The sequence below is a fragment of the Oppia nitens genome, unplaced genomic scaffold, assembly GCF_028296485.1.
Source record: "Oppia nitens isolate AA-2021 unplaced genomic scaffold, nextdenovo-longstitch-racon4-pilon3 scaffold22_pilon_pilon_pilon, whole genome shotgun sequence".
In the NCBI taxonomy this organism is placed as follows: domain Eukaryota; kingdom Metazoa; phylum Arthropoda; class Arachnida; order Sarcoptiformes; family Oppiidae; genus Oppia; species Oppia nitens.
This window is the reverse complement of record NW_026533202.1, coordinates 595991-622500: the sequence shown is the minus strand read 5'-3', so window position 1 is coordinate 622500 and position 26510 is coordinate 595991. Positions and strand designations below refer to the sequence as shown.

The 26510-nt window shown below is 28.2% G+C and overlaps 4 protein-coding genes and 1 non-coding gene across 5 annotated transcripts; 2 read left to right on the top strand and 3 right to left on the bottom strand.

The window, feature by feature from the left end:
* Positions 1–6551: 6551 nt before the first annotated feature.
* LOC128953527 (serine-rich adhesin for platelets-like) lies at positions 6552–19961 on the bottom strand. The gene is made up of 4 exons (XM_054299012.1): positions 19242–19961; positions 14550–14698; positions 13745–13959; positions 6552–12101 (listed from the first exon to the last, which is right to left on the bottom strand). Exons 1-4 carry the CDS (start codon positions 19580–19582, stop codon positions 6618–6620), a joined length of 6189 nt encoding a protein of 2062 aa, XP_054154987.1. The 5' UTR covers positions 19583–19961; the 3' UTR covers positions 6552–6617.
* An 86-nt stretch (positions 19962–20047) lies between these two features.
* Positions 20048–20772, top strand: LOC128953533 (ubiquitin-40S ribosomal protein S27a). The gene has a single exon (XM_054299020.1). It carries the CDS (start codon positions 20180–20182, stop codon positions 20648–20650), a length of 471 nt encoding a protein of 156 aa, XP_054154995.1. The 5' UTR covers positions 20048–20179; the 3' UTR covers positions 20651–20772.
* Positions 20773–21301: 529 nt separating this feature from the next.
* Positions 21302–21373, bottom strand: Trnaa-ugc (transfer RNA alanine (anticodon UGC)). Its single transcript has one exon. It is a non-coding gene; the product is annotated as a tRNA-Ala (tRNA).
* Positions 21374–21756: 383 nt separating this feature from the next.
* Positions 21757–22923, bottom strand: LOC128953532 (tRNA (guanine-N(7)-)-methyltransferase-like). The gene has a single exon (XM_054299019.1). The coding sequence runs from the start codon at positions 22704–22706 to the stop codon at positions 21783–21785; it is 924 nt and encodes a 307-aa protein (XP_054154994.1). The 5' UTR covers positions 22707–22923; the 3' UTR covers positions 21757–21782.
* Positions 22924–23006: 83 nt separating this feature from the next.
* Positions 23007–23929, top strand: LOC128953481 (uncharacterized). Its single transcript, XM_054298963.1, has 3 exons — positions 23007–23391; positions 23459–23771; positions 23850–23929. Exons 1-3 carry the CDS (start codon positions 23254–23256, stop codon positions 23927–23929), a joined length of 531 nt encoding a protein of 176 aa, XP_054154938.1. The 5' UTR covers positions 23007–23253.
* Positions 23930–26510: the final 2581 nt, after the last annotated feature.

The following is a 26510-nucleotide window of genomic DNA, read 5'->3' as shown; positions in this document are numbered from 1 at the left end:
AACCACAGTCACTGGCAGCACACATATCAGCAAATTATATATATATATATAAACCAGTGCTCAAACACATACATACATTGCATACATAAGCGACCATCTCATAGGAGATTCAGACCACTCTCTTATATATACAGTATATATATATATAAAACAACTATTATTTTGTCACAATTTTCTTACGCAATAATTTATGCATTTATGCAATTTTGTTGTTGTTTTGTAGAAAAATATAAATACAGTATATATTATATTATATATATATATATAATGAAAAAAACATATTTTCAATTTGTGTGTTGAAAATCATATAAATCTAATTTTTCATTTAGCTCTCTCTCTCTCTCTSTCTCTCTCTCTCTCTCTCTCTCTCTTTAAGTATTGTATAACTAATAAGTAATATCTTATATATATATATATATGTATAATACTCTACATTATTAATGTTAAACTTAACGAGCGTTTAATTGGGAAAAACTGAATATTATTTATTATTATTTTTGTTGAGATTATTGTTGTTTTGTATTACATATATTAATATTAACATATTATTATTATTATTTAGTTTTTTCTTAACAAAAAATCATGCTATGAATCATATACTGTATTATAAATGCAATTCAATGACTGACTAACTAAATGACTGAATGAATTGAATTGATTATGAATTTCAATTGAATTTCAATATTTCAATGACTGAATGCATTACTAATCTCTCGATTCCGTTCATTGAATCGTTTTTTTTTTAAATGTAAAAATCAATTCAACAAAAAAATAGATAAGAGTTTTATAATTTATAAATAATTTTTTTTAAAAAACTTATTTTTATATTACTTATACGTCATATAAAAAGTTAATATGAAGTTATTTTTTAAAATAAAATAAAAATTATTGGGAATTAATTAATTAAGTTTTTAGTTTATTGATTGAATGAATGAATTTCTATAGGACTATAAATACATTGCAATAATAATAATAATAATATTTTAATTTTCTAGATGTATTAATAATTATTTTTAAATAAAAATAATTATTATCATAACTCATAATAATTTTTTAATTTTTATTTTTTTTAGTATCATTATTATTATTATTATTATTAAACACATTGTTTAATCACCCAATCGTTTTGGACTGTTTGACACTAATTGATTAATTAATTTAATTACATAATTACATGCATTGTGTTTTATTTTATTATTTTATTTTTAATAGACAGTACATATATATATAATAGACATAAATGTTATACCATTTATATACTGTATATATACTGTAAAATTGACTTATAATTTAGTTTTCCGTAATAAATTTATGATTATTAATTGCAATTTACAGCAATTGTTTAATGCAATTATATATACAGTATATATATTATACTAATATTTCCCACATTGACTAAATTGACATTTTTTATGGTAGTTAAAAATTATTATTTTAGTTAAAAATATTTTATTTTAATTATTTTAGTCAAACCATTTACCGGAATAATAATAATAATAATAATAATTTTCAAATATTTGTTGTTATTGTCTAACATATTTAAAAAAAAACTTTATATTTTTGCATTTTTAAATAGCAAAATAATTTTAAATAGCATTTTTATATATATATATTATTTATTTTTTGATAAAATTACGGTCAAAATTATATTTCATATACTGAATATTTTTTTTGTGTTATTGGTTATGTTTTTTTTTAAAATATTTTTTTTTAGCAAAATAAAGTCACCAAATATGTTAAGTAATTTATAAGTGATAGATAAGCGCATTGAAAAAAAAAATATAAAGACTATGACCTGTGATTACAACAACAAAAAAATTTTATGTTAAATGTTTATTATCGATATATACCAGTAAAATATATACAGTAAATAAATATATAATTTATACGCAATATATATATATAAAAATGTCTAAAATATTTTTGCAATAATAATTAAATACTATTATAGCATTTAGTATTTTGTAGTGTTTTTATTATTAAATATTTATTTAAATGTTTTCTACTTTTAAAATGTTTTAATTATTATTATTTTTTGTTGTTGACTAATGATATACAAATAACATGCATATAAAAATATTTTCAAAAAAATATGATTAAACTAGATTAAACATATTGAGGGGGGAATTATCTATAAAATTATTTATATATATATATATATACTGTATATATGCATATGTATATATATATATTATTTAAATAGGTGAATATATATATATATAATAAACTGTATAATCTTATCATGCAATAGTTATGTTGTTTTTATATTATTATTATTATTATTACTATATTATTGATAATCATATAATTAACAGTTGGGTTAGTAAAGTGATTGATAATATATGCAAAAATATTTTTTTTTATGATTAAACACTTAAACAAGGATGCATTCAATTTTAAACAAAAATTATATTATTAAATATTCAATATATATAATTTATACATAATATATATTTTAATATTAATGTGTTTTACTGACCTGTTATATTACTCATACAGTGGTAATATATGTTTTTTTAGATACCTGTGCGCACACAGGTATGCAATGCATGGCATACCTTAACCACTTGATGTAGTATTAACGCGATTGCACACCAAATGTTAATACCTGTAAGCATTTAACATACACTTTATTATACACACAAATATGCAAAAACGTTAGTTATGTGTGTGTGTGTTATAGTTATGTGAAACTAATGTATTTATTTAGTTAGTTATTTAGTTAGAGAGAGAGAGAGAGAGAGAGAGAGAGAGAGAGAGAGAGAGAAATAAAAAAATTTAGACCAGAATTATGTAGTATTAATATATTAGGAATCTCTTAGCAAACGATTGACACAAATTTATTTATTTTTTAAAATATTTATTTTATATTTTTTTTTTGGTGCAATTCAATGACATACCAAACTAACAACTATAATGATTGAATGGCAATTCAATCATTTAAATAAAATATTTAAAAAAATATATTATATATATATATATTAAGTACATTACAAGGAATGTATGCTAAAAAATTTTATGGGAAAGAGAGAGAGAGAGAGAGAGAGAGAGAGAGAGAGAGAGAGAGAGAGAGAGCTCATACTTACCTAATGGTGTATAATATTTTTAATACAATATTCATTCAATATTATGTAAAAATAAATTTATAAAATATTACATTTTAAATACAAACTAATAGTAATTATTTTTCTCTCTCTCTCTCTCTCTCTCTCTCTCTCTCTCTCTCTCTCTCTAAATAGTTTTAATACTAAATTTACTAACTTATTATAATTAAGCGGCAAATATATTGATTATAAAAATGAGAGAAAAATGCTAAAAATTTACTAAAAAATGTTATTTTTTTATGTAAAGAAAAATTCTATACATTTTTTGTTTGTTTCATTTTTCTCTCATTTATAATAATTACTAATATCTTATAGATATTTGATAAGTACTGGTACTTATGGTTTAGTATAGTATTTATTTGTAAATAATAAAAAAAWATATATATWTTTTAAAACAACCAAATAATAAATGGGAAAAAAATAATGATTCAATTCTTGAATGTTTTTTTTGAATGTATGTGAAACTAGATATGACTTATTTTTTTGAAACAAAATTTTGAAACAATTTTTTTTTAGTTGAAAACATTACAAACATAATATACAATATATATACAGTATATATATTATAATCCGATTAAAACATTAGTATTGACTGATTTATTGTACATTATATATATACATTATATATATATATACTGTGTGTATACTTGTATATATATAATGAAAGCCGATATCAACTATTATTACTGTATTATTATTATTATTATTATTATGTATTATCATATTTTTTGTTGTTTGTTAAGAGCCTCCTAATAACATAATCCTCCCGCGACTAACCCAATATATATACTGTACATATATACAGTATATACATATGTATATAATACAGTATAATATGATACCTACCAGTGCTTATGGAAACACACACAACAAAATTGTAATGTAATTTAGTTTTAGTATTTTGAGATTGTTTTTTGTTTTAAATAACTATTTGTTTCAAATAAATCATATGAGATATGAAATTATTAGTACAGTATTTACTCTCATTATAAATCAACGTAAAAAATATATAATAAAACATAACTTTATATACTGTATATAATAAATATAAATTAAAAACATATTGAATACAATTGAAACTATATTTTTTTTTTGATGTATATTTTTATTATTATTAATTTATTTAAATAACTTTATTATCAATAGAATACAATTTATATAATATATTGTTAATAATAATAATATTAATAATAAACAAATATATTTATATAATGGACAAAAAAATAATTAATTAATTAAATAATTAAAAATTACAAGTAATTACAATAGTATTTTTTATAATAATAAATTTTATTTATATATAGTTTTAAAAATTAAATATCAATATAAAGCGTATATTTTATTTAAAAATTTTTTTTAAAGAGAAAAAAACCGTTAAATGCCTAAAAATATAATAATAATATAAATATAAAGTTTAATATTATATAATATATTTATTTATTAATAAAAAGTAGCAATTATTTAATCAACTTTTAATTAATTAATTAAATATAAAATGTTTTTTTTTCAAATGTATTATTCAATTATAAATATATCATTCAAACCATTAGTTTCTTTACAATAATTATTTCACAAAAAAAACAAACAATATTTTTCTCTTTCACTCTCTTTCTCTTTAAAAAAAAATATTTCTCTCACTTTTCATTCAAATATATTATTAATTTCATATATTTTTGTTTAGTTAAGAAAATCAATGTTTTGTTTATCATTAAAATAAAAAATTTTCGTTTACATTATTAGCATTTAATTAATACTAATTTTTTTTAAAAGCAAAAAAATAAGGCCACAATTTTTCTCACATATCGATTAATTAATTAATTAATTCAAAAAAAAATAATTATAATAATTTCAATTTATAAAGCATTACTAAAAATAATAATAATTAAACAAAAAAAATCTCACATTTTTATATATATATATCATAATAAATATATATATATATATATATATTAAGAAATTTGTTCATTCATTTTTAATATTTAAAAAGTATACACATTTTTTTAAGCCACAAAAAATTATTTATATAATATTATTAAAAATGATTTAATATAATTAATTAAAAAAAATCTCTGTTTAACAAAACAAACAATTTTTTTTAAAATAAAAATGTTTTTTTGTTTGTTTGTATGTATACTAATTGAAAAAATACTACAATTAGTAGTAGTAGTAGTAGTAGTAGAAGCACTTAATAATATCCATAATAGTAATAATAATAATTACATAGAAAATGCTTTATAAAACAATTTATATTTACTAAATAAATATAATATAATTATATATATATATATATATCAATTAAAGTGTATTATTTTAGATAAAAAATAAATAAAAGGCACTCAAATTGGATATACATAAAAAGCAATTAGTTTTTTGTGTGTGTGTTAGTTTGAGACAAATATGATTTTTATAATTTTCTGGAAGGAATATTCCCCGAAAATTTTCCTAATAACTCAATCATCAATATATATATATACCACACATTACCCCTTACCCCCTCCCACGCAAACAGTTACTCACTCCTATCTCTTATATTAATTTTTTTAATAACCATTTCAATCAATTAGTTTCTTAATTAATTAATTAATATATATATATTATCTTAAAAATATATATATATTTATATAATTATTATTATCACTTTGCAAACTAATCGGCTGACTAGAAATAAAAATCATTATGTAATTAATTAATTAATATATATATATAGCTATAAATAAATTGTTTGTTTTTTTACTTATTTAAATGATATATATAAATAGGTATAATATATAGATATATATATCTATAACCATATCTTTATGTTTTTTTTGTTTCTCATGAGAGTAAACACTGATAAGACAATTCATTAATTCAATCATTCATTCAATTGTTTTTGTTAACCAATTATTATAGATAATCTCAAATTACTAATAATAATAATGATTATAAATAATTTTTTAAAAAAAAACATACAGTAATTCACTTATTAATAAAAAAAAGAAGATATACTTTGGTATTACCAGTGTATATGATTTATGTGTACCGAAAATCATTTAAATCCTAATTAATTAAGTTATTTTTGAGATTAAAAAATAAATTATTACACTAAAGAATATTCAAAAATATATTGAATCAAACAAAACAAAACAAAAATAATCGTAACTTATAATTGAAATATTTTAAAACAATTTTTTTGAAAATAAAAATTATATGCATTCAAATAATATGTTTGTGTGTGTGTGTGTGTGTGTGTGTGTGTGTGTGTGTGATATACTAATTATTATTATTATTATTATAATTATTAAATAAAATAAAAACAAAAATAAAGAAAAAGAGAGAGAGAATTGATGTGTAATTTATAATTATATAAGAAAAAAGAAAAATTAATAATAATAATAATAACTAATTATTATAATAATAATAATAAAATAAATGAATAATCAATTAATAAGAATAATAATAATAATTATAATAATAATAATAAATCAAAAACAAAAAAATATATATTTATATAAAAACTCTTTTTTTTAATAATCAATTGTTTGCATCGGAAGAATCAGTGTTTATATTGTTGTTGTTGTTGTTGACGACTACTGGAGCTATCAATGAATCAAATGTTTGCGAACTGTTCAAAAAGTTGTTGATGGTCTCCGAGTCGGCGGCGGGAGTCGTACCGATAGTACCGGTAGTGGTCATAGTCATCGACATAGACATCACTTTTGCTTCGTTTGATTGCAAATTGAGGGCGTCTTCCATCTCCTGTTGCAACGAGTTTTCAACTTTCAGACGATTCGTATGTTTAGGCGTAACCGGTTTGGTAGTAGTAGTGGTGGTGTTGGTGGTGGGGGTTACAGCAGTTGGAGTCGAATGACCATTTGTCTTGGGAACAGCTGTTGGCTTGTTGTTCGCAGTGGTGGTGGTGGTGGCGGTTGACTTCGGTGACGGCTTGACTCCGACTTTCGAGTGTGTTGTCGTTGTTGCAGATCTGTTGGTCGATGAGAGAGTACTACTGGTAGTTCTAGCGGTAGCCGAACCGGTAGTTCTACTTGTAGTCGATGTAGCAGTTCGTCCAGTAGTTGTAGTGTTGAGACGACTAGCGGAAGTCAATCTTGCGGCCGCAGCTGTACTACCAGTTCGAGTGGCAGCCGATGCCGTCGCTTTGGTGGCCGGCTTATCAGTGGTGGTACTCTTTGCGGTCGCAGTAGTTGTTGTCGATAACGGCTTGCGAGTAACTGTGCCAACAGCTGGTCTAGCTTTGGTTGCAGCCGCCGATGATTTGAGGCCAACAGTACTTTGATTAGTCGATGTGGTTGTGGTCGTAGGTCTCGCTGAAGCCGGTTTAGGCGCTGCAGCGGCAGATTTAAGGCCAACTCTACTTTGAACAGTCGATGTAGTGGTAGGTTTCGCCGATGTCGGTTTAGCCGAAGCGGTAGTCGACGGTGTCGTTTTAAGTCCAACTCTACTCGTCGATGTGGTCGCTGGCCGTGTCGTTGCTGTTGCTGAAGTTGGTTTAGAAGCAGCAGTTCGCGTGCCATTAACAGGCGTAACCTTTGATGTGACAGCAGATCTAGTAGTCGACGACGACAATGGTTTGGCAGCCGGTTTCGGGTCAGCCTTTGCCGTAGCGGTGGTCAACGGTTTAGAAGATTTCTGTGCATTAGTCGTCAAAGTGGATCTGCTAGTAGTAGTAGTAGTACTTGTGGCCGAAGGTTTCGTACCATTTGTCATCAGACGACTTGTAGACGTTTTACTGGTAGCAGTAGTAGTAGCGGTACGACTGGATGTGGTGGCGGTACGAGAAGTGGCAGTGGTTTTTGCCGATGGCTTAGAACCAGCTACTGGTGCTTTCGATGATGGTACCGTTTTGCTGGCTACCGGTGCCGCCGACGCCGCAGATGTTTTGTTGGCTACTTTTTCGACTACAGGAGCTATATGTGGAACAATGATGTCTTCGGCTTTAATGATAGCTTCAATTTCTGGTTTTTCAGCGACGACAACATCATCAACAACAACAACAACAGGAGCTTCTTGTGGCTCAACATTGGGAGTAGATTCTTGTGGTGATACTTCAGTAGTAGTAGTAGTAGTAATAGTATACATGTCGGGCATCTGTAACGACGGTAATGATATGTTGTCAACGACTACTTCAACTACAGTATCGATCTCTGGTTGCTTTTCAACAACAGATTCTTCTTCTTGTTGTTGTTGTTGTTGTAAAAACATGTTGTTGTCTTCATTGATCGTAGAAATTGCTGCTTCTTCACTGTTACCACCAAATTCTTGTATGAAATCAGTCACAGCCGAAGTCTTAATCGTCTCCTCTACAGTCGAAGCCGTCGCCGCCGATAATTGTTTTATCGCTTCTTCAGCCTTAAGTGCCTCTTTGACTAATCGCATCTCATTATAAGCAGAAGCCAACTCGTCTTCATCGTCAACATTGAATTCTTGTTTAGTCACCACCAAATTATTGTCACCAATTTCTTGTTCATCAAACTTGGCATCCAATACACCACCACAACCACCACCACTGATATCCTGTTGTTGTTGATGAAAATGGTAGTCATTTTCAATGTCATTGATAACTGTTCCGATATCTTCAGACTGGTTATTATCGGTAGACTTTTCGTTATTATTAATAATAAACGATTCGACACTTTCGGTACCAAAGCTGACATTATGTATGTCTTCCGTCTGATCGTCGATAACTTTATCAAATTCTTGTGGCGAAACTATTGGCGACTTAATCGGTGTCTGTATCGGTGTTATGTTGTCATCTTCGACTTCTACATCGACAGCGATTGTGTTAATGTCTTCTAACTTATTGACAAACGCCGAATCAATTTCTAGATTTTCAACAACAGCTTCTTCTTGTAAAATAGATTCAGTAGTGATGGTCACAGAAATTGCTTCATTAGCGCCAATTTCTTGTGGTATTTCCTCAGTAGGTGTCCAATCGTTCGTCGACTCTTCAGTCGTCGACTCCGATAATTGTCTAATAACTTCATCAGCTTCTTCTGGACTCATATGTTCAGCCATTAGCGCCTGTTTGGTGATCATCATCTCATTGTCAGCGTCAACATCGGCAGCAGTAACCAACTCATCATTAAATTCTTGTTTATTATTATTGTCACCAATTTGTTGTTGTTGTTGTTGTTGCTGAACAAACTCGGCATCAAACGGTTCGACACTTTCGGTACCAAAGCTGACATTATGTATGTTTTCCGTCTGATTGTTGTTATCATTATCATCAAAATCATCGATAACTTTATCAAATTCTTGTGGCGAAACTATTGGCGACTTAATCGGTGTCTGTATAGGTATTATGTTGTCTTCTTCGACTTCTACATCGACAGCGATTGTGTTAATGTCTTCTAACTTATTGACAAACGCCGAATCAATTTCTAGATTTTCAACAACAGCTTCTTCTTGTAAAATAGATTCAGTAGTGGTGGTCATAGAAATTGCTTCATTGGCGCCAATTTCTTGTGGTATTTCCTCAGTCGGTGTCCTATCGTTCGTCGACTCTTCAGTCGGTGTCCAATCGTTTGTCAACTCTTCAGTCGTCGCCGACTCAGATAATTGTCTAATAACTTCATCAGCTTCTGGACTCATATGTTCAGCCATTAGAGCCTGTTTGGTGATCATTATCTCATTGTCAGCATCAACAGCAGCAGCAGCCGTAACCAACTCATCATTAAATTCTTGCTGTTTATTATTATTGTCACCGATTTGTTGTTGTTGTTGTTGCTGAACAAACTCGGCATCAAATGATTCGATATCTTGTTGTTGTTGTTGTTGTTGATAATGGTATTCATTTTCGGCATCATTGGTAATTCGGTTAGTAATTGCACGCATATCCGAACTAATCTTTTCGTAGATAAACGAATCGACACTTTCGGCACCCGAACTGACATCGTTTAGGTCCTGATTGTTGCTATCATTGCTGTTGTTAAAGTTGGTATTAATGTGATTATCAGCGACAACATTATCATCGTCACCATCATTGCCGAGTACTACGAAATCATCTAATTCTGTCGGTGAAACATCGGGCGACTTGACCGGCGTCTGTACGGGAGTTATGTCTCCTTCTTCTTCTTCTTCTTGGTCCAGTTCTTCGAGACATTTTTCAATATCCTGTTCGTAGGCAGTCGTGTAACCGCTTTTGTCGAAACTGGTGCTCAAATCTTGTTGTTCCTCTTGAGCCGACACAAACGAATAGTCTGTTTTAATGGATTGATTGATAAAATCTGTTTGATCCACACCACCACCACCACTGATGTTGTTATTGTTGTTATTGGATTCGTTGTTTGATTTCTGGTCATCGCTACTACTATTAGTTGAGACTCGAGACTCATTGGATGACTGGACGACTAGTATATCGTCGTTCAAATCTTGTACAGAATGAACCATCGAATCAAATGTCAGATTTGGATCACCAGTTATTGAACTCAGATCTAATGAATCGCCAGTTGTTACTACTATTGGTGTCGAACAAAGGGCGTGTAATTGATTGCTATTTAGATTGCCTACAGTGGATGATGGCTCAGGTATGGTATCGAACGTTGACGATAGTATGTCCGATAACTTTGATATACTGAACGACTCTGAGGAGTCAATGTCAGACAAGTTGTTAACAATCGTCGCTGCCATCGATTGCTGTTGCGATGTCTCAGTAGACGAACCAATAATGTTTGGACCACTGGTGGCGGTGCTGTTGTTTGACTCATCATTTCTCGATAATAACAATAAGTCATTATTAGTATTATTAGTATTAGTATTGTTGGCTGAAGTAGTTTCAAACAAATCTAAGTCAACTTTGTCTGCAATAGCAGTAGTAGTAGTAGTATTGGCATTGAAATCCAAGTGGGCGTAGGAGTCGTCATGAGTTATAGTATTACTATTATTACTAGTATTAGTAGTAAACGGATTGATATTAAGGCTTGAGTTGGGATCAGAGTTCAGGTGTTGTTGGTCTCCATTAGACAATTCATTATTAATAAAATTATTATTATTATTCAAATTGTTTTCAAACGAGTCAGTAGTAGTACTGCCGGTTAGATCAAAGTCGTCGATACGGGCAGTGTTCATGTCCTGCGAATTATTGGTCGACCAACTGATACCACTGTCGCCTAGATTTGCATTAATGCCATCAAACGGATTGTTGTTACCATTATTTTTAATCATCTGTTCGTATTGGGAATCGTTAAACTGAAATCCATTACCCGTATACAGACCACCGTCGCCATTAGTGGCCAATTTTTCGCGCGGCGATAACGGCTCGAATGGTGTGGCTCGCAATTGTTCGACATCTTTGAAAAATATGACAATTGTTGTTATGTTATCACTGGAACCGTCATCTTTGGCCGCTTTCGATAAATATGTGGAAATATTTTCGGCAATTTCTTCGGTATTTTGGTCGGCATTCTGGCAGACATATTGGTAGACAATGGTTGTCGCTTCTTCTGGGGTTAGCTGATCCCATAATCCATCGCAGGCCAGTATCAGAAAGTCGGCGGCCCCATCGGTAATGTCCAATTCGACGACATCGGGTTCCGAGCTTACATACGGTTTGTGTTCGGGATCGCCGATAGCCCGGGAAACGGCTAGCGTTCCGTTCACACGCCAAGTGTCGACATAGGCTACAAAACCGCCCAACTCTTCGATACGTTTGCGTTCGATGTCGTGTTCGGGTTTGTGCGGTACCATTATGTCGATGGGTCGACCATCCTTGACCAGCAAGGCTTGGGAGTCGCCCAGCCAGGTAACGTATAGTTTGCGCCGATCTTCCAATAGGGCGCACAGGGCGGTCGAACCGGCTTTTCGGGACTCCCGGGCCGATCGTTCCAAATAGTATAGATCGGTTAGGGAAAAGGCTTCTTTGAAGGCGCCGACAATATCGCCGTCGGCAAAGGCCTGTGTATTGACCAGGTTATGGTGCAAATGAGCGGACAGATAGCTGGCCGCGTCCACACCGGCGTGACCATCGAATATTGCATAATAACTGTATAGTTTGGAAACCTATAGGTTTATAGTCGTAAAAATAATTATAATTAAATTATAAATACATTTTTTAGTTGTAAATAATAATTGACTTATAGATAGATAGATGTCTTTAAACTTTTAGATATGAGAAAATAATTATTTATTTATTTATAAATCAATTAGTTAGTAGTAGTAGTAGTATTGGTAAATGTGAGATAATTGCTGTATAGACCTAATTACATGTATAAAAAAAATTATTTTTAAAGTAACAGATCATTAAAATATAATGTTTTTTAAAAAAAAATAATAATAATTTATATATCGATCATTAAATCTTAAGTTATTTTAAATATTTACAGTAAAGTACATATATATATACAGTATATAGAGTACAACTACCTGTATATATATATATATATATATATATATATATATATATATATACATATACTGTATAATTTAGTAGTGAATATTAATAACTAAGGTATTTAGAAATAGGAAAAACAAACAACAACAAAATTTATGTTAAAAATAGTTTTTTAAATATACTACTACTACTAATAATACTAATAATTTTCTACATGTGATAACATAATGTTAATTAATTTTAATTACTAATTAGCTTAATTAGAAGTTTTTAATAATTCATATTTTTTTTGTTATTGTTGTCAACAAAATAATAAATAATTTTTTAACAAAAAAAATATTGTATTTCGTCATCAAAATGTGTGTTAATTTTTTTTAGTTGTTGACTACAAATTTTTTCTGGTTTTTAAAAAAAATATATTTCGATAAAAAACATTATGATTTGTATGTTAAATATTATAATTTTTTGTTGTTGAAGTATCTAATCTGCATTTAAATACTAATAGATATATAAATTTTTTAATTAATTAATAAAATTATTCATTAATAAATTTAATTTTTTTTTAGAAATATTAACTATTTATATGGCAGTAATATAATAAATCTATACATTACTATAAATTATAATTATAATTAAGTATAATTTTACTATAAATAATTTAAATACTAATTAATAGTTTAAATTATGTTTAAAAGATATATATAAATTTAAAATTTTTTATTTTGTAGTTGATATACATAGAGATTATATATATATAAGTAGATTTATATTTACTTATTTGTCACACAAATATATTTAAATGAAAATTTTAAAAAATAAATAAAAATATATATTTTTTGTAATTCCCTTAGATTTGAGAAATTTATTGAGAAAACAAAACACACACAAAAAAAAACAAAACTAAAGTCAAATTTCAAGTTTAAGCTCCAAAAAAAATTTTTTAAACCGAAAAAAATATATTTTCCAACCAAACTAAACAAAATAAAAAAACAACTAAACTTTTAATATAAAAAAAAAATTAAAAGCAATATATATTCAATACATAGCAACAAACACTATAAGTGAAAATTTTTATTATAAAATACATTTTGAGAGCCAGAAATTTAAATCAAAAAAAAACAAAATTTTAGTTTTTCAATCATTCATTCAATTTAACAAATAAAATGCTATCAAAAAAAATTATATATATATATATATATATATATAAAAACAAATCTATCGAAAATTTATTGGCACATCAAACACAACACAACCATTACATTACATATCAAACATCACCCAAAAAAATACAAACAAAACAGATAATACAAACCTTTAGATTAAGTGCTTTGTTCAGGTCATGCAATATGACATGTCTGTCCTCCATCTTTCGTCTGGTATTTTTGATGGCGCAGATGGACAGTGGGAACGGCTGTTTGGAATATTCTTCGGCTATTTCGACGGCCAACTCGGGCTTATCCTTCCAGAGATTGATGTATTCGGTTAAGTATTCCAACGATTGCGAGTATAAGTCATTTGATGAGAGAGCTGTTGGTTGTTGTGTTTGAAAGAGAGAGAGAGAGGTTTGGATAATAATTAAATCATTAGATAGTTAGACTCGAGCACTGGGATGGGTTAGAGGGGTATTACTATACACACACACACACACACACACAGACATACATACAGATAGGGTTTATTAAAAAACTTTATATATTATATATATATTTAAAATAACACACTTTTCTCTATCTATCCCTATCTATCTGTGTGTGAATATACTAGTTCTGTAAGGTATGACTCATTCAACTTACTATACATACATACCTAAGCGCTCAGGGCTTTTTTAATGGCATTATTATTATAATCAACAATAATAATAATAATAACAATAATATATGTAATAATAATAATAATTAATTGTTTCGTAAGAAATAAGGAAAACATTATAAACAGCGCTCATACCATACAATACACTATAAGAGTCAGTGAAAAGTTATAAAAACTTTTTTTTCATATTTATTTATTTATATATTAATAAATAAAATATTAATAAATAAATAAATAAAAAAAGTTTTCAATATTTCAATGATTATTATTTAGTAATTTTTTTTTATAATATATATATATATAAATACCTGGCTTAGAGTTATCGATGTTTTTGATTGCTGTCACCGATGATGATGATGACGACGACTCCTCTTGAGATTCTCGGGTCGTTTCGGCCAAACCTAACTTTCGGGACACTATTGAGGCCAATGCAAAGGCCAACGGATAGGGACACTTCCTTCAATAATAATAATAATAATAATAATAATTTTATTAATAATATTTTAATGGGCACCGGCAGCCAATAATAATAAAAATAATAATAATAATAAAATCGACATAAAATTTTTAACAAAAAATATAAATAAAACAACAAAAAAATATGAGAAAACAATACACAATTGATTAGTCAAACAATATTTTCATTAATCATTCAATTTTTATTATCACTATAAATATGTTGCAATATTTAATATCATATATATATATATATATATATACTTTATATATAAATAATTAATTAAATTATAATTAAAGAAAAAGTGTTAATTATTTTATAAATAATTAATTATTATTATTATTAGAAACTTACAAAATATGTTTCAAGCAGAAAAAAATCTATAAATATTTATATATATATTAAATATATATATAAACTATTTATGATTTATGTATAGACACACAATTAAAAAAAATAATAACAATAATGTTGTTAATCATAAATAATTTTGATTTAATTTACTAATTAGTAATTATTAATAAAACAAAAAGGAAATTATTATTATTAAAATAATAAATCAATTGAATAAAACTTTAATAATAAAAAAATATAACATAAAAATTATTAAATTATATTTAGTTAGTTTTTTTTTGTTGGCGATAATGGTATGTATGTCTATCCTCTCATATACTAACAAAACACATAAAAATTAAAGTTTCAAAAAGTTGTTTCTTTCAACAAACAAACAAAATAAAAATGTGTTTAAAAAAATTATATATTTTTTCCCCAATCAAATCAATTCAATACAATAAAAAAAATCAAAATAAAATATATAATAGTTATTCAAAAAAGTTATATTTTGTTGTCTCTCTCTCCTGACGTTTCGTTATATTACACAATAGAGAGCTCAGTTGGGTTAACACTTAAGCACTTTAATATACAGTATACATATAAAATCTTTTAAAAATAAAATCAAATGCAAGACTAGGCACACATACCAGAGTGTTAGTGAGTGAGTGAGAGGAATGGTATGGTATGGTATGGATGGTATGGACAGGTGTATTGAAAGATATAGTAGATAGAGAGGTAAGTGAACACTACTACACTACAAGTGAAAACTCTAATATATAATACATCCAAACATATATATACAACAAACTACAAGACAGCCAACTATTGGTTGCTGTCTATTATATATATATATAATATATAATATGGTTTTTGGGATGTCTGGGACATACACAAAAAAGAGTGCATATATGTCTAAATGTTATGCAATTTATTTTGTATGTATATATATATAAGCTGTATATAAAGTTAATACATATACATACAGACTGTACGTACAGTATATATAACTTATATATAAAGTTTATTTTCACGACTAAATTGCTTATACATGAGTGTCGATAAAAAGTGAAACACACCATACATTATACAATATTATATAAGTTATATATATAYACATACAGTATATATATATATATATATATATATATGGTATTATTATTAGTTAGTAAACGCATCAATGAGTTACAGACACTCAATATATATATATATATATATATAATGTTATGTAATTGAACTATACTTTTGTTAAAAGTTTATGTATGTATGTGTGTGTGTGTCTGCTATCCATTAGTTTCATATATACATTAACTGATTGGCAACTTATATATAGATATATATATATAACAATACTGTATATTTAATTTATTAAAAATAAAAAAATAAAATCAAGATATAAATCATCTATATTTAAATATGTATATTAAAATTATCTATTTCTATATATATATATATATATTTCAACAATAATAACAATATTATCGTTCAATAAATATCTATTTGCATAAAATCTAGGACATGGCTAGAAAAACAACAAAAAAATTATTGACTAATTATATACTTTAAACAACAATATTAAACACATACAAACACAATACAAGTATATTTAGATATATTGAATAAAAAAAAATTTCAACGAGAAAAAAAAATCTAAATAAATAAAAATTAACATTAATGAAAATAATAATAATATTAAAAAACTAAATGTATAATATTTAAATAAAATAAATATAAAATACAGTATATATAGTATAAAACTATAGTAAACTATTTTGTATATACACAGGTGAGGGTAGCTTTAAAAAAGCTGTCATATTTTAGGTATGAGTCATAACTCGTTTATTATTATTATTATTATTATTATATTAAATGCACCGATAGTTTCTGTGTTAGGTTTTTCTTGTTTAGCTTTTTATTATTTTATAAATTTTATTTTAATATTATATTATTATTGTTATATACAGTGTGTGTTTAAAAAACATTAAAAACTATTATAACAAATATCGTGTATATAAAATGTATATAAATTTTTATTTATATATATATATATATATATTAAAAAACACAATTATTATTAAATTATTAAAGCATTAATTAAATATTATTTCTTTTTGTTTGTTTGTCTTAAAAAAATTGTTTTGTTTTGTTTGTTTGAAACAAAACGAAAATAATTTTTTACTTCAAAAAACAAATCAATTAAACCGAAAACTATTTTATAAAAATAATAATATAATAATGATAATAAAATACAGTAATAATAATAATAATAATATAACAATAATATAGTAGTAATAATAATAATACTATTAAAACAGTACAAAATTAAAGGGGGAAATAAAATAACGATAAAATAAAATAAAAAGTAAAATCTTTCAATTTTTCAATAATTTTTTTTTATAAAATTTAATAATACCTGTATTATAGCTAATCGTTATTTTTTTCAGTAACTAATTAATATAAAACAATATCGGCGTTAATAATGATTATTATTATTGTATATAACATAATATATATATATAATTTAAACCATCAATGAATAAATGTATGAATGAATGAATGGAAAGTTAATATAATAAAAAACTTCATTAAAAAAAATTGTAATTTTTTTTTTGTATACAATATTATAAAATAGTAATATTAATACAATAGTTTTAAAAAACAAGTAGAGATATTGCTTAACATAAGTAGTTTTTTTACAGTAAATTATTATTTGACATTAAGAGTCTATGGATATACCAGTACTACTACTACTACTACTAATGTTATGTAATGTAATTTTTTTAAGAGAGAGAGAGAAAAAAAAATGTTCACATAATAATCATAATTAGTTTCACTTTAGTTAGTAAACTACTAAACTTTTATACAAAATGTTTTATTTTCAATGAGAGAGAGAGAGAGAGAGAGAGAGAGACTACTAAAACATCATCACATATATAACATAAAATAGTTGATGCGATTACACACAAAATGAGTCAAATAATGGCTATAAATATATTGTCTCTCTCTCTCTCTCTCTCTCTCTGTATATATAATATAAGTTATATATATTAGTTGAATAATCCTATGTTACTGTATATACTATATATATATATAATAATAATAATAATCTATAAGTTTATAAGTTATACATAAACACATACATACATACATACAGTAGGGTTATAGTCAGCAAAAATTCATGCACTTGTATGTGTAAAATACAGTATGTTATGGGGAGAGTTAGGTAGTAGTGGTGTGCTGTGCTGTTGTCTCTGTTTATTTTCATAAGTCATTTAAATGATATACACATTTGACAGTCATTTGAGTGTTGAAATAACAATCATAAAATAAAAATTATATATATATTTTTCTCTATACACCAGTACTTATATAATAACTTGAATGCATGTACAGTATATATATATATATAAAAATATTATATTTGAATACTAATAATAAGTTATTAATAGTCACTTTTCCTGTAGTCGCCAATAATATATATATTTCTAACTATACCTTATACTAGAGGAGTAGACTAATAAAAAATAATATTTTATTGTATATTAATATTTAATATATAATAATAATTTTTTTTTTTAATATTATATTTGTTATATATATATATATATATGAAAAACTTTTTTTTAATAGCCTATAATGTGTTGACACAGCAACCGGTTGGTTATAATGGTTGGTGTGTCCATACAATCCCCTAATTGACATCAATTGAATGACTCATTTGGAAAACCTATGATATTATATAATATCAAAATAATTATATTAAATGATAATAAAAAAAACTTTTTTTTGTTTGTTTTTATATTGTTTTCAAAATTTTTTTGTCAATTTCATTGAACGATAAATCAATAGATTAACTAATAATACTAATAATAATAGTAATAAAAAAAACAATACAACTATTAATATATATAATGATTGTATTAATGATAATCAAAAAAGGACTACTCTATGGCACCAATCGATTAGGTAGTGTCTGTCTCTGTGTGTATGTGTATGTAATAGTCATAGGGATAGGGATGGTATGGGTTGGGATCAAACACCCAATCAAACACCACATATACAGTAGTGTTAAGATATTTTACAGACACAGAGCAGTACATAGACATCATGAGACACATGAGAGAGAGAGAGAGACACACATTATCATCAAAAAATCAAAGATAAAATCAATTAATTAATTAATTAATTGGTAAATAAAAAATAAAAGACATACTTGTAGTCCAAGTTATAATAGATCCAATCGAAAACTTCGGGTTCGACATCATTGGGACTGATGGTATGTTCAGAGAACAGACAGGTATCAGTTGATTGACGATTGCGTAAGACTACAGTTTCCAATGGATTATCACATTTGGATAGGTCTTGATGGTGATGGTGGCCACCAATACCTCCTCCGGAAGACACTCTTGACTGTTGTTGCTGATCGGCAACCGGTTTCGGTACATATGTCTGTAGGAAACTCTTGAATACGTTCAGCATTTGTTCGTTGACACCGACACCACCGCCTCCGCCGCCACCATCGATGGTGGTAGTGGTGGGCGTGTTGTTAGACATTGTTGCTGTTGGTGTGATGGATCAGGTAATCGGTGATGTGATCATATAGTAAAACAATAGACAACAAGTCAATAATCAAATGAATCCCCAGACACAGACACACCGTGTCTTTTCCAATGGCAATGGATTTCTTCACACAAAAGCAAAGGACTGTTGTTTTGTTTGGTTGAAGTTTTTCTGTTGTTTGTTGTTTGACTTCTTTGATTTGGTTCACTACTAATAACTAATAATGTTGTTGTTGTCGTTGTTGACAATCACTGTTTGAACTACTAGTATAAGAGGAGGTGAAACACATAACCATACAAACAGTCAATCAGACAGACAGACAGTCAACTCTTACTCTGAAATGTAACGACTCTTAACAAACAGACAGTCAGTCAGTCAGTCAGTGGAGTCGATAGCGCCGTCAGATGACAGCACCGGACGGTACGGACAGTAAGTTTTTTCTGGTGCAGACATTTTCCACACACACTGACTGACAACACAACTGACACTTCCTTTTCCTTTTTACATGTGATGTCTGTCGAGTAGTCTCTTAACAGTGATAGTCATCATCCGATACAACAGCCAATTGGATCCAACAAACAAACAAAAAGGATGCAGATATTTGTCAAGACGTTGACGGGTAAGACCATCACCTTAGAAGTTGAACCGTCGGATACCATCGAGAATGTCAAAGCCAAGATCCAGGACAAGGAAGGTATACCACCGGATCAACAACGGCTGATATTTGCCGGCAAACAACTAGAAGATGGCCGAACACTGTCCGACTATAACATCCAGAAAGAGTCGACACTGCATCTGGTTCTTCGCCTAAGAGGTGGTGCCAAGAAACGCAAGAAGAAGAACTATACGACACCGAAGAAGAATAGCCACAAGAAGAAGAAAGTGAAGCTATCGGTTCTGCGGTTTTATAAAGTCGATGAAAACGGAAAGATTACACGTTTGCGTCGGGAGTGTACTAACGATGAATGCGGTGCCGGCGTATTCATGGCCTCCCACTTTGATCGGCAATATTGCGGCAAATGTGGCCTAACGTTTGTCTTCAACAAACCCGAAGACAAATAATAAAAGCCGCCGATTGATGAAGAGTTTTTGAAGATCCGTTTTTTTCACACACATTGATATTATTATTATAATTATTATTATTAAATGTATTATTGATTTAATAAGACATTAAACAAAAAATGTTTGGAAAGAAATACGAAGTTTTGTTTTTTTTAATTGTCGGTAATCTCGGTTGTGTTGACCAACACTATCGACGGACACTATCACCCGTACATCTAAACTGATCCATAGTTTAATTGATTTGTTTGTTTGTTTGTCTCTCTAATATAATTGATTTAATAAGACATTAATTAAACAAAAAAATGTTTGTAAAGAAATACAAAGTTTTTAAATTGTCGGTAATCTATCGGTTGTGTTGACCAACACTATCGGTGGCCTCGGCTGAGGCGGACACTATCACCCGGACATCTAAACTGATCCATAGTTTAATTGATTTGTTTGTTTGGATCTCTAATATAATTGAATTGTTTTTTAAATTAAAAAAATATTTTTTATCATTGAATGAAACCAATTATTTTTTCCATATATGTTATTAGTATTATTAGTGATTTAATTGGTATTTAATTATAGCGACAATTAAGTTATATAAAAAATATATTATTTAAAAACTAATCGATAAAATTGTTGTAATTATTTAAAAAAAAAAATAAGTGGAGATGCGGGGGATCGAACCCCGGGCCTTTCACATGCAAAGCGAACGCTCTACCACTGAGCTACATCCCCTAATATATTTAACTAAACAATTGTATCATGTACAATTTAATAATCCTAAAAAAATTATTAATGCAAAAATTATTAAATGATTTAATTTACTTGTAATATAATTTAATATATATATATATGAATTATATAAACATTTTTTTTGGGTTAAATTATTAATTTTTAAAAATAATAACAGTTTTTTTTAAATATGTATTTTTTTAAGTTAAAATTTTTTTTTCAAAACAACTAAAATTAATTAATAATACTTTAGTTATTATCGTATAGTTTTTTTTATGAATAAATATAACAATTATTATTATTATGAAACAAACAAACAAATAATGCGATAGATATATATACTGTATATATATATATATAATGATAGATATTTTTTTTGTATATATATATATATATATTGTATAAATGAATATCATTGGCCATCAAACGGATCCTTAATTCGCCGATAAACGGCCACAAATTTCTGGCCACCATTACGGCTAACTTTCTGACCTTCTTCGGTCGAATCAAACAATTTCGGTACACATTGGTCGTCGTCAATCTCTTCAGGCCTTAAACTTTCAAACAACTGATGTCTATCCAGATGTTCGGTCATCCATTCGTACAATTCGCGGACATCAGTGGCCACATAAACTCGGCCATCGATGGCCAAACAGTAGGCATATTCGCTGAGCAATTGCTGGGATATTATACGCCATTTGTGTTTCTGTTTTTTGAAGTGCGGATCGGGAAACAGGAAAAACATTTTCCTGAGCTGTCCTTTCGGAAACATATTCGGCAAATATTTCATTGCATTAGTTCTCAGACACGATATGTTAGCGTATTTGCCGCCACCACCGCTACCACAGTTGCCATCATCACCGCTGTCCGCATCGTCGGCGTGTTGTTGGCGCAAAGCGGCGATCCGGTCGACAACAAAATCGCAAACTTTGACCCGTATTTCCAGACCAAGCATCAGTGTTGTCGGAAACATCGGTGACAATGCTATGAGTAGTCCGCCGTAACCGCAACCAATGTCGGCAAACTGGACACCACGGTCGAAGATTTCCGGGTCGACGACTGTCGGATAGTGTTGGCGCCAATCCATGGCCATGGGATCGGTTGGATAGTCGAAACAATGGTCGGCAATCGGATTCGAGTGGGCTCTCTGCCGATAGAAACGTTTCTGCGGTAACGCCACCGCTGCCGATGACGCCGACGATAATATTGAATGCGATCTCTTCAGTGTTGTCGACGACATCGACAACAAGTTGTTGTTGTCTTGACTTTCATCGCCGTTAACGGCGTTGTCTTCGCCATTGCTTTCATCGTCGGCGGCGACAATCGCTTCTTCCATGTCTTGTGATGTCTTGTGATGTCTTGTGATGTTTTGTGATGTCCTGCGATGTCGTGTCCTATGAATTAAATCCACTAATAATTTGCTTATCAAAAATCTTAAGCCCGAAAAATATCTTGTATTTGATGGCAAAAAAAACTTTTTTTAACCACACTTTTTCACTGATGATATCAATCACATGGACTATAATACTGTATTAGCCATAAATTACGACAATATTTATGTATAAACTATTTCTATAGTTTAATACTGTAATGCTTGACGTTATTTATGGCGCTTTCAATGTACAGTTCAAACACACAATCATAACAATCATAACAAAACAAAAACAAAACTTTTTTTTTAAAAATTTATTTATTTTTTTGGTCTTCAAAGACATTCACATCAATCAGTTGGTCATCACATCTCTCTCTCTCTCTCTCTCTCTCTCTCTCTCTCTCTCTGTCTTTGATGAGAGACAACCAAAAGAGTTGATCCATTAAATTGTTTAGACAATTGTTTTATCTATTGGCCAGCGATTCCCGCCGGAAGCGGCGCCCGACCAATAATGTTGCCGACAAACATGCGATCACCGAAGTGTTCACCGATGGCTCCGCCGCCGCCACCGATTCAAGACTTTTCTCAGCGACGGTCGCATAAAGATCTGTACAAAACGTCTCCCAATTGGCAACTAATGTATAAAAAGGTATTTAAAAAAAATTGTTTAAAAACTTTGGATCTAATTAAGTGATTAATTTGATTTGTTTTGATAGCAATGTTTGTCACAATTGAATGACCGCCGTATGGCTAGCCGTTCGCGACTTGTCGAACGGTTCCGCAACATAGACATCAACGATAAGTTGACGACTACTGCCGCCGCCGATGATAATAATGACCTAAAGCTGGCGGAGGCGGTGGCCAATGAACGCCAATCAATGGTCGATGAAGTAATGCGCGACGTTTGGCAACAGTTTACCAGACAATCAACGGCTGCTGAGGAGTTGTTGCCATCAGTTGTTGGCCACCAATCGCTAGATATGATGAGCGATCTAATGGAACAAATACGACAAGAGTTGCTCATCGAAGGTATTAGTTGTTTGTTGTCTTCAATCAATCAATCAATCCATGAAATTATTGTTATATCTTATTGTTTGTCTGTCTTAGAGGGCAACTATTGGGAAGACCTACTCGATAGGCGCGACAGAGAGCACATGGAGTGGCTGTTGGCCTCAAATGGCTATTAATTAATTGATTGTTTGTTTGTAATAATAGTTTATAAGTTTATATATATATATATATATATATACTGTATATTATAATACCTATTGTTGTTGAAATGTATTGTTTTAGATATATATATATATATATATACTGTAGATATTGTTTGATGTTTTTTGTGGTGATCTTTAAAATCTTAGACATCAACACAAAACCAAAACAATTGACAAAATTGATTGTTATTTTTGTTTTTTATTTTTTTTTCAAAAAAAATATAATTAATGAATGTGTATTTTTTTTAAAATTTATTTATAATCATTATCATATAAATATTTTATAATTTTATTTTATCTATTATTATTATTATTATTACTGTTTATAATGTATGTATAAAATGTGATTAAATAAGTGATTAAATGAGTTTTTTTAAATAAATAAATTGCTTATAAATATGATATATTTGATGACATATTTTTTTTTAAATAATAATTTTGTTAATTAGTTATACAAATTGTTATATACTGTACATTGGTTTGTAATAATAATTAAAATATTAATATAATTAGTAAACTAATAATAATAATAATAAACAATTAATTTAAATGTATTGTACTGTATGTTTGAACAAAAAAATATCATTGAATTAATTATCATTACTGTACTGTACGCACATATAGTCCCCCCTGATATGGGGCTGTAACACACATTTACCCCCCCCCAACCCTACTGGGGCTATATGTGAAGTTGTGGGGCAAGAAACGATTGGGGATGGGGGTGGGGGTGGGTTAACATTAAAGACCATTAAAGCAGCCAGTTAATATAGCAATTAAATATTTGATTAAATACAATAATGATTTTCAATGATTTATAGGCCATTATTTGGCAATAAATAGATTTAATTTTTTAAGGGAGGGGTGGGTGCGGGTGTGTGTAATCACACATTCATAAAAAAAAGACTACAATAATGGGGCTATTTGTTAAAATTTATATTAAATCAAACTTTCTTGTATGGGGGGGGGGAGGCTGTAACTCACATATAGCCCCTGATGTCTATGGGATGGTTGGAGGGGGGGCTATATGCGCGTACGGACGGTATTATAATATTATAATAAGTTTTTAAATTTATATATATATATATATACTGTATTTTTTATATTTTTTAATAAATTATATATTGTTTTTATGCATTATTTTTTTTTAATTATTATTTAATTAATTTTTAAATTTTGTTGCCGTTGTTGTCGCTGTTGTTGTTGATTAATGATAGGTAGATATGGATGGACACGAAGATTATACAAATGTTGATGTAATGACTGGTATCCTCTGTGAACAAGCGATAGTGTCCTTTAAAAAAAAATAAAATAAAATAAAACAAAAAATTATTAAAAAAAAACTTTATATTTTTGATTACCGTTTAGACACCCGCATATAGCCCCCTACCCCTACTGACAATTTTTTACCCCACCCACAACCCCCTACTGGAACTATATATGAAGTTGTGGGGGTCGGGGTAGGGAACGATTGGGTTGTTGGGGGGGGAGGATAGGGTGTATATGTAATATTGCAATCAGTAAACCATTAATAAGTAGCAATTAAGTGTTAAAATAGTTGTTATTTTAAAAATAAATATATGATAATACAGTAGAAATAATAGTAATAATAATAACAAATCAATTACAGGCAATCAAAAAAAAAAACTTCAATTGTTTGAATAGTGGATGGGGGGGTATTTGATACCCCCATTTGGTCGGGAGGGGAGGGGGTATAGGGCTATATCTCACATAGCCCCCCCACAGTTTCACATATAGCCCATGATTGCCAGGGTCGGGGGGGGCGGCTATATGTGGGTCTATTAAAAAATATATTTTTAAAAAACAAAATACTAAACGTTTGGATGAATTCATAGGAAAGATGTCTAAATCCAATCAATTTGTCCAATAATTTTGTCGACTTTTTCAATATGGATACCAGTTGTCTGTCTCCCATACAATGGTTACCGTTGTAATAGCTATAATAAAATAAGTTGATTTCCTTATTAATTATAGCCAACGCCAGTATCAGCTCATCCTTTTCCGATTGAATGCTATTTGATATTTAAATTAAATAATTATAAAATATAATTATTTTTTTTTTAATGAAATCATAAAATTTAAATAATTATATATATATATATTATTCTCTATTTGCTAAAACTTGAATACATGTATATATACAGTACTGTATATATATATATATATATATATATTGTTATAATACTATAATAATAATGTTATTAATAGTCACTTTTCCTGTAGTCGCCAATAATATGTATTTCTAACTATACCTTATACTATAGACTATAAAAAAATTAAAAAAATATTTTTATTGTATTTTAATATTTAATATTATTTTTTTAAATATTATATTTATTTGATTGTTATATATATATATATATATATATGAAAAACTTTTTGTTTTGTTTGTTTTTTCTATATATTGTTTTCAAATTGTTTTTTGTCAATTTCATTGAACGATTAATAGATAAATCAATAGATTAACTAATAATAACTATATATATATATATATATATATTTTAAATAATTATTGTATTGAAAATAATTTTAAAAA

Coding starts and splice junctions, on each gene's coding strand:
- LOC128953533 (XM_054299020.1), top strand. CDS start 20,180: ATGCAGATATTTGTCAAGACGTTGACGGGTAAGACCATCACCTTAGAA.
- LOC128953481 (XM_054298963.1), top strand. CDS start 23,254: ATGTTGCCGACAAACATGCGATCACCGAAGTGTTCACCGATGGCTCCG. Junction 23,392..23,458: donor GGCAACTAATGTATAAAAAG/GTATTTAAAAAA, acceptor TTGTTTTGATAG/CAATGTTTGTCACAATTGAA. Junction 23,772..23,849: donor ACAAGAGTTGCTCATCGAAG/GTATTAGTTGTT, acceptor TGTCTGTCTTAG/AGGGCAACTATTGGGAAGAC.
- LOC128953527 (XM_054299012.1), bottom strand. CDS start 19,582: ATGTCTAACAACACGCCCACCACTACCACCATCGATGGTGGCGGCGGA. Junction 14,699..19,241: donor TATTATAACTTGGACTACAA/GTATGTCTTTTA, acceptor TTATTATTGAAG/GAAGTGTCCCTATCCGTTGG. Junction 12,102..13,744: donor ACAAAGCACTTAATCTAAAG/GTTTGTATTATC, acceptor ATAAACCTATAG/GTTTCCAAACTATACAGTTA.
- LOC128953532 (XM_054299019.1), bottom strand. CDS start 22,706: ATGGAAGAAGCGATTGTCGCCGCCGACGATGAAAGCAATGGCGAAGAC.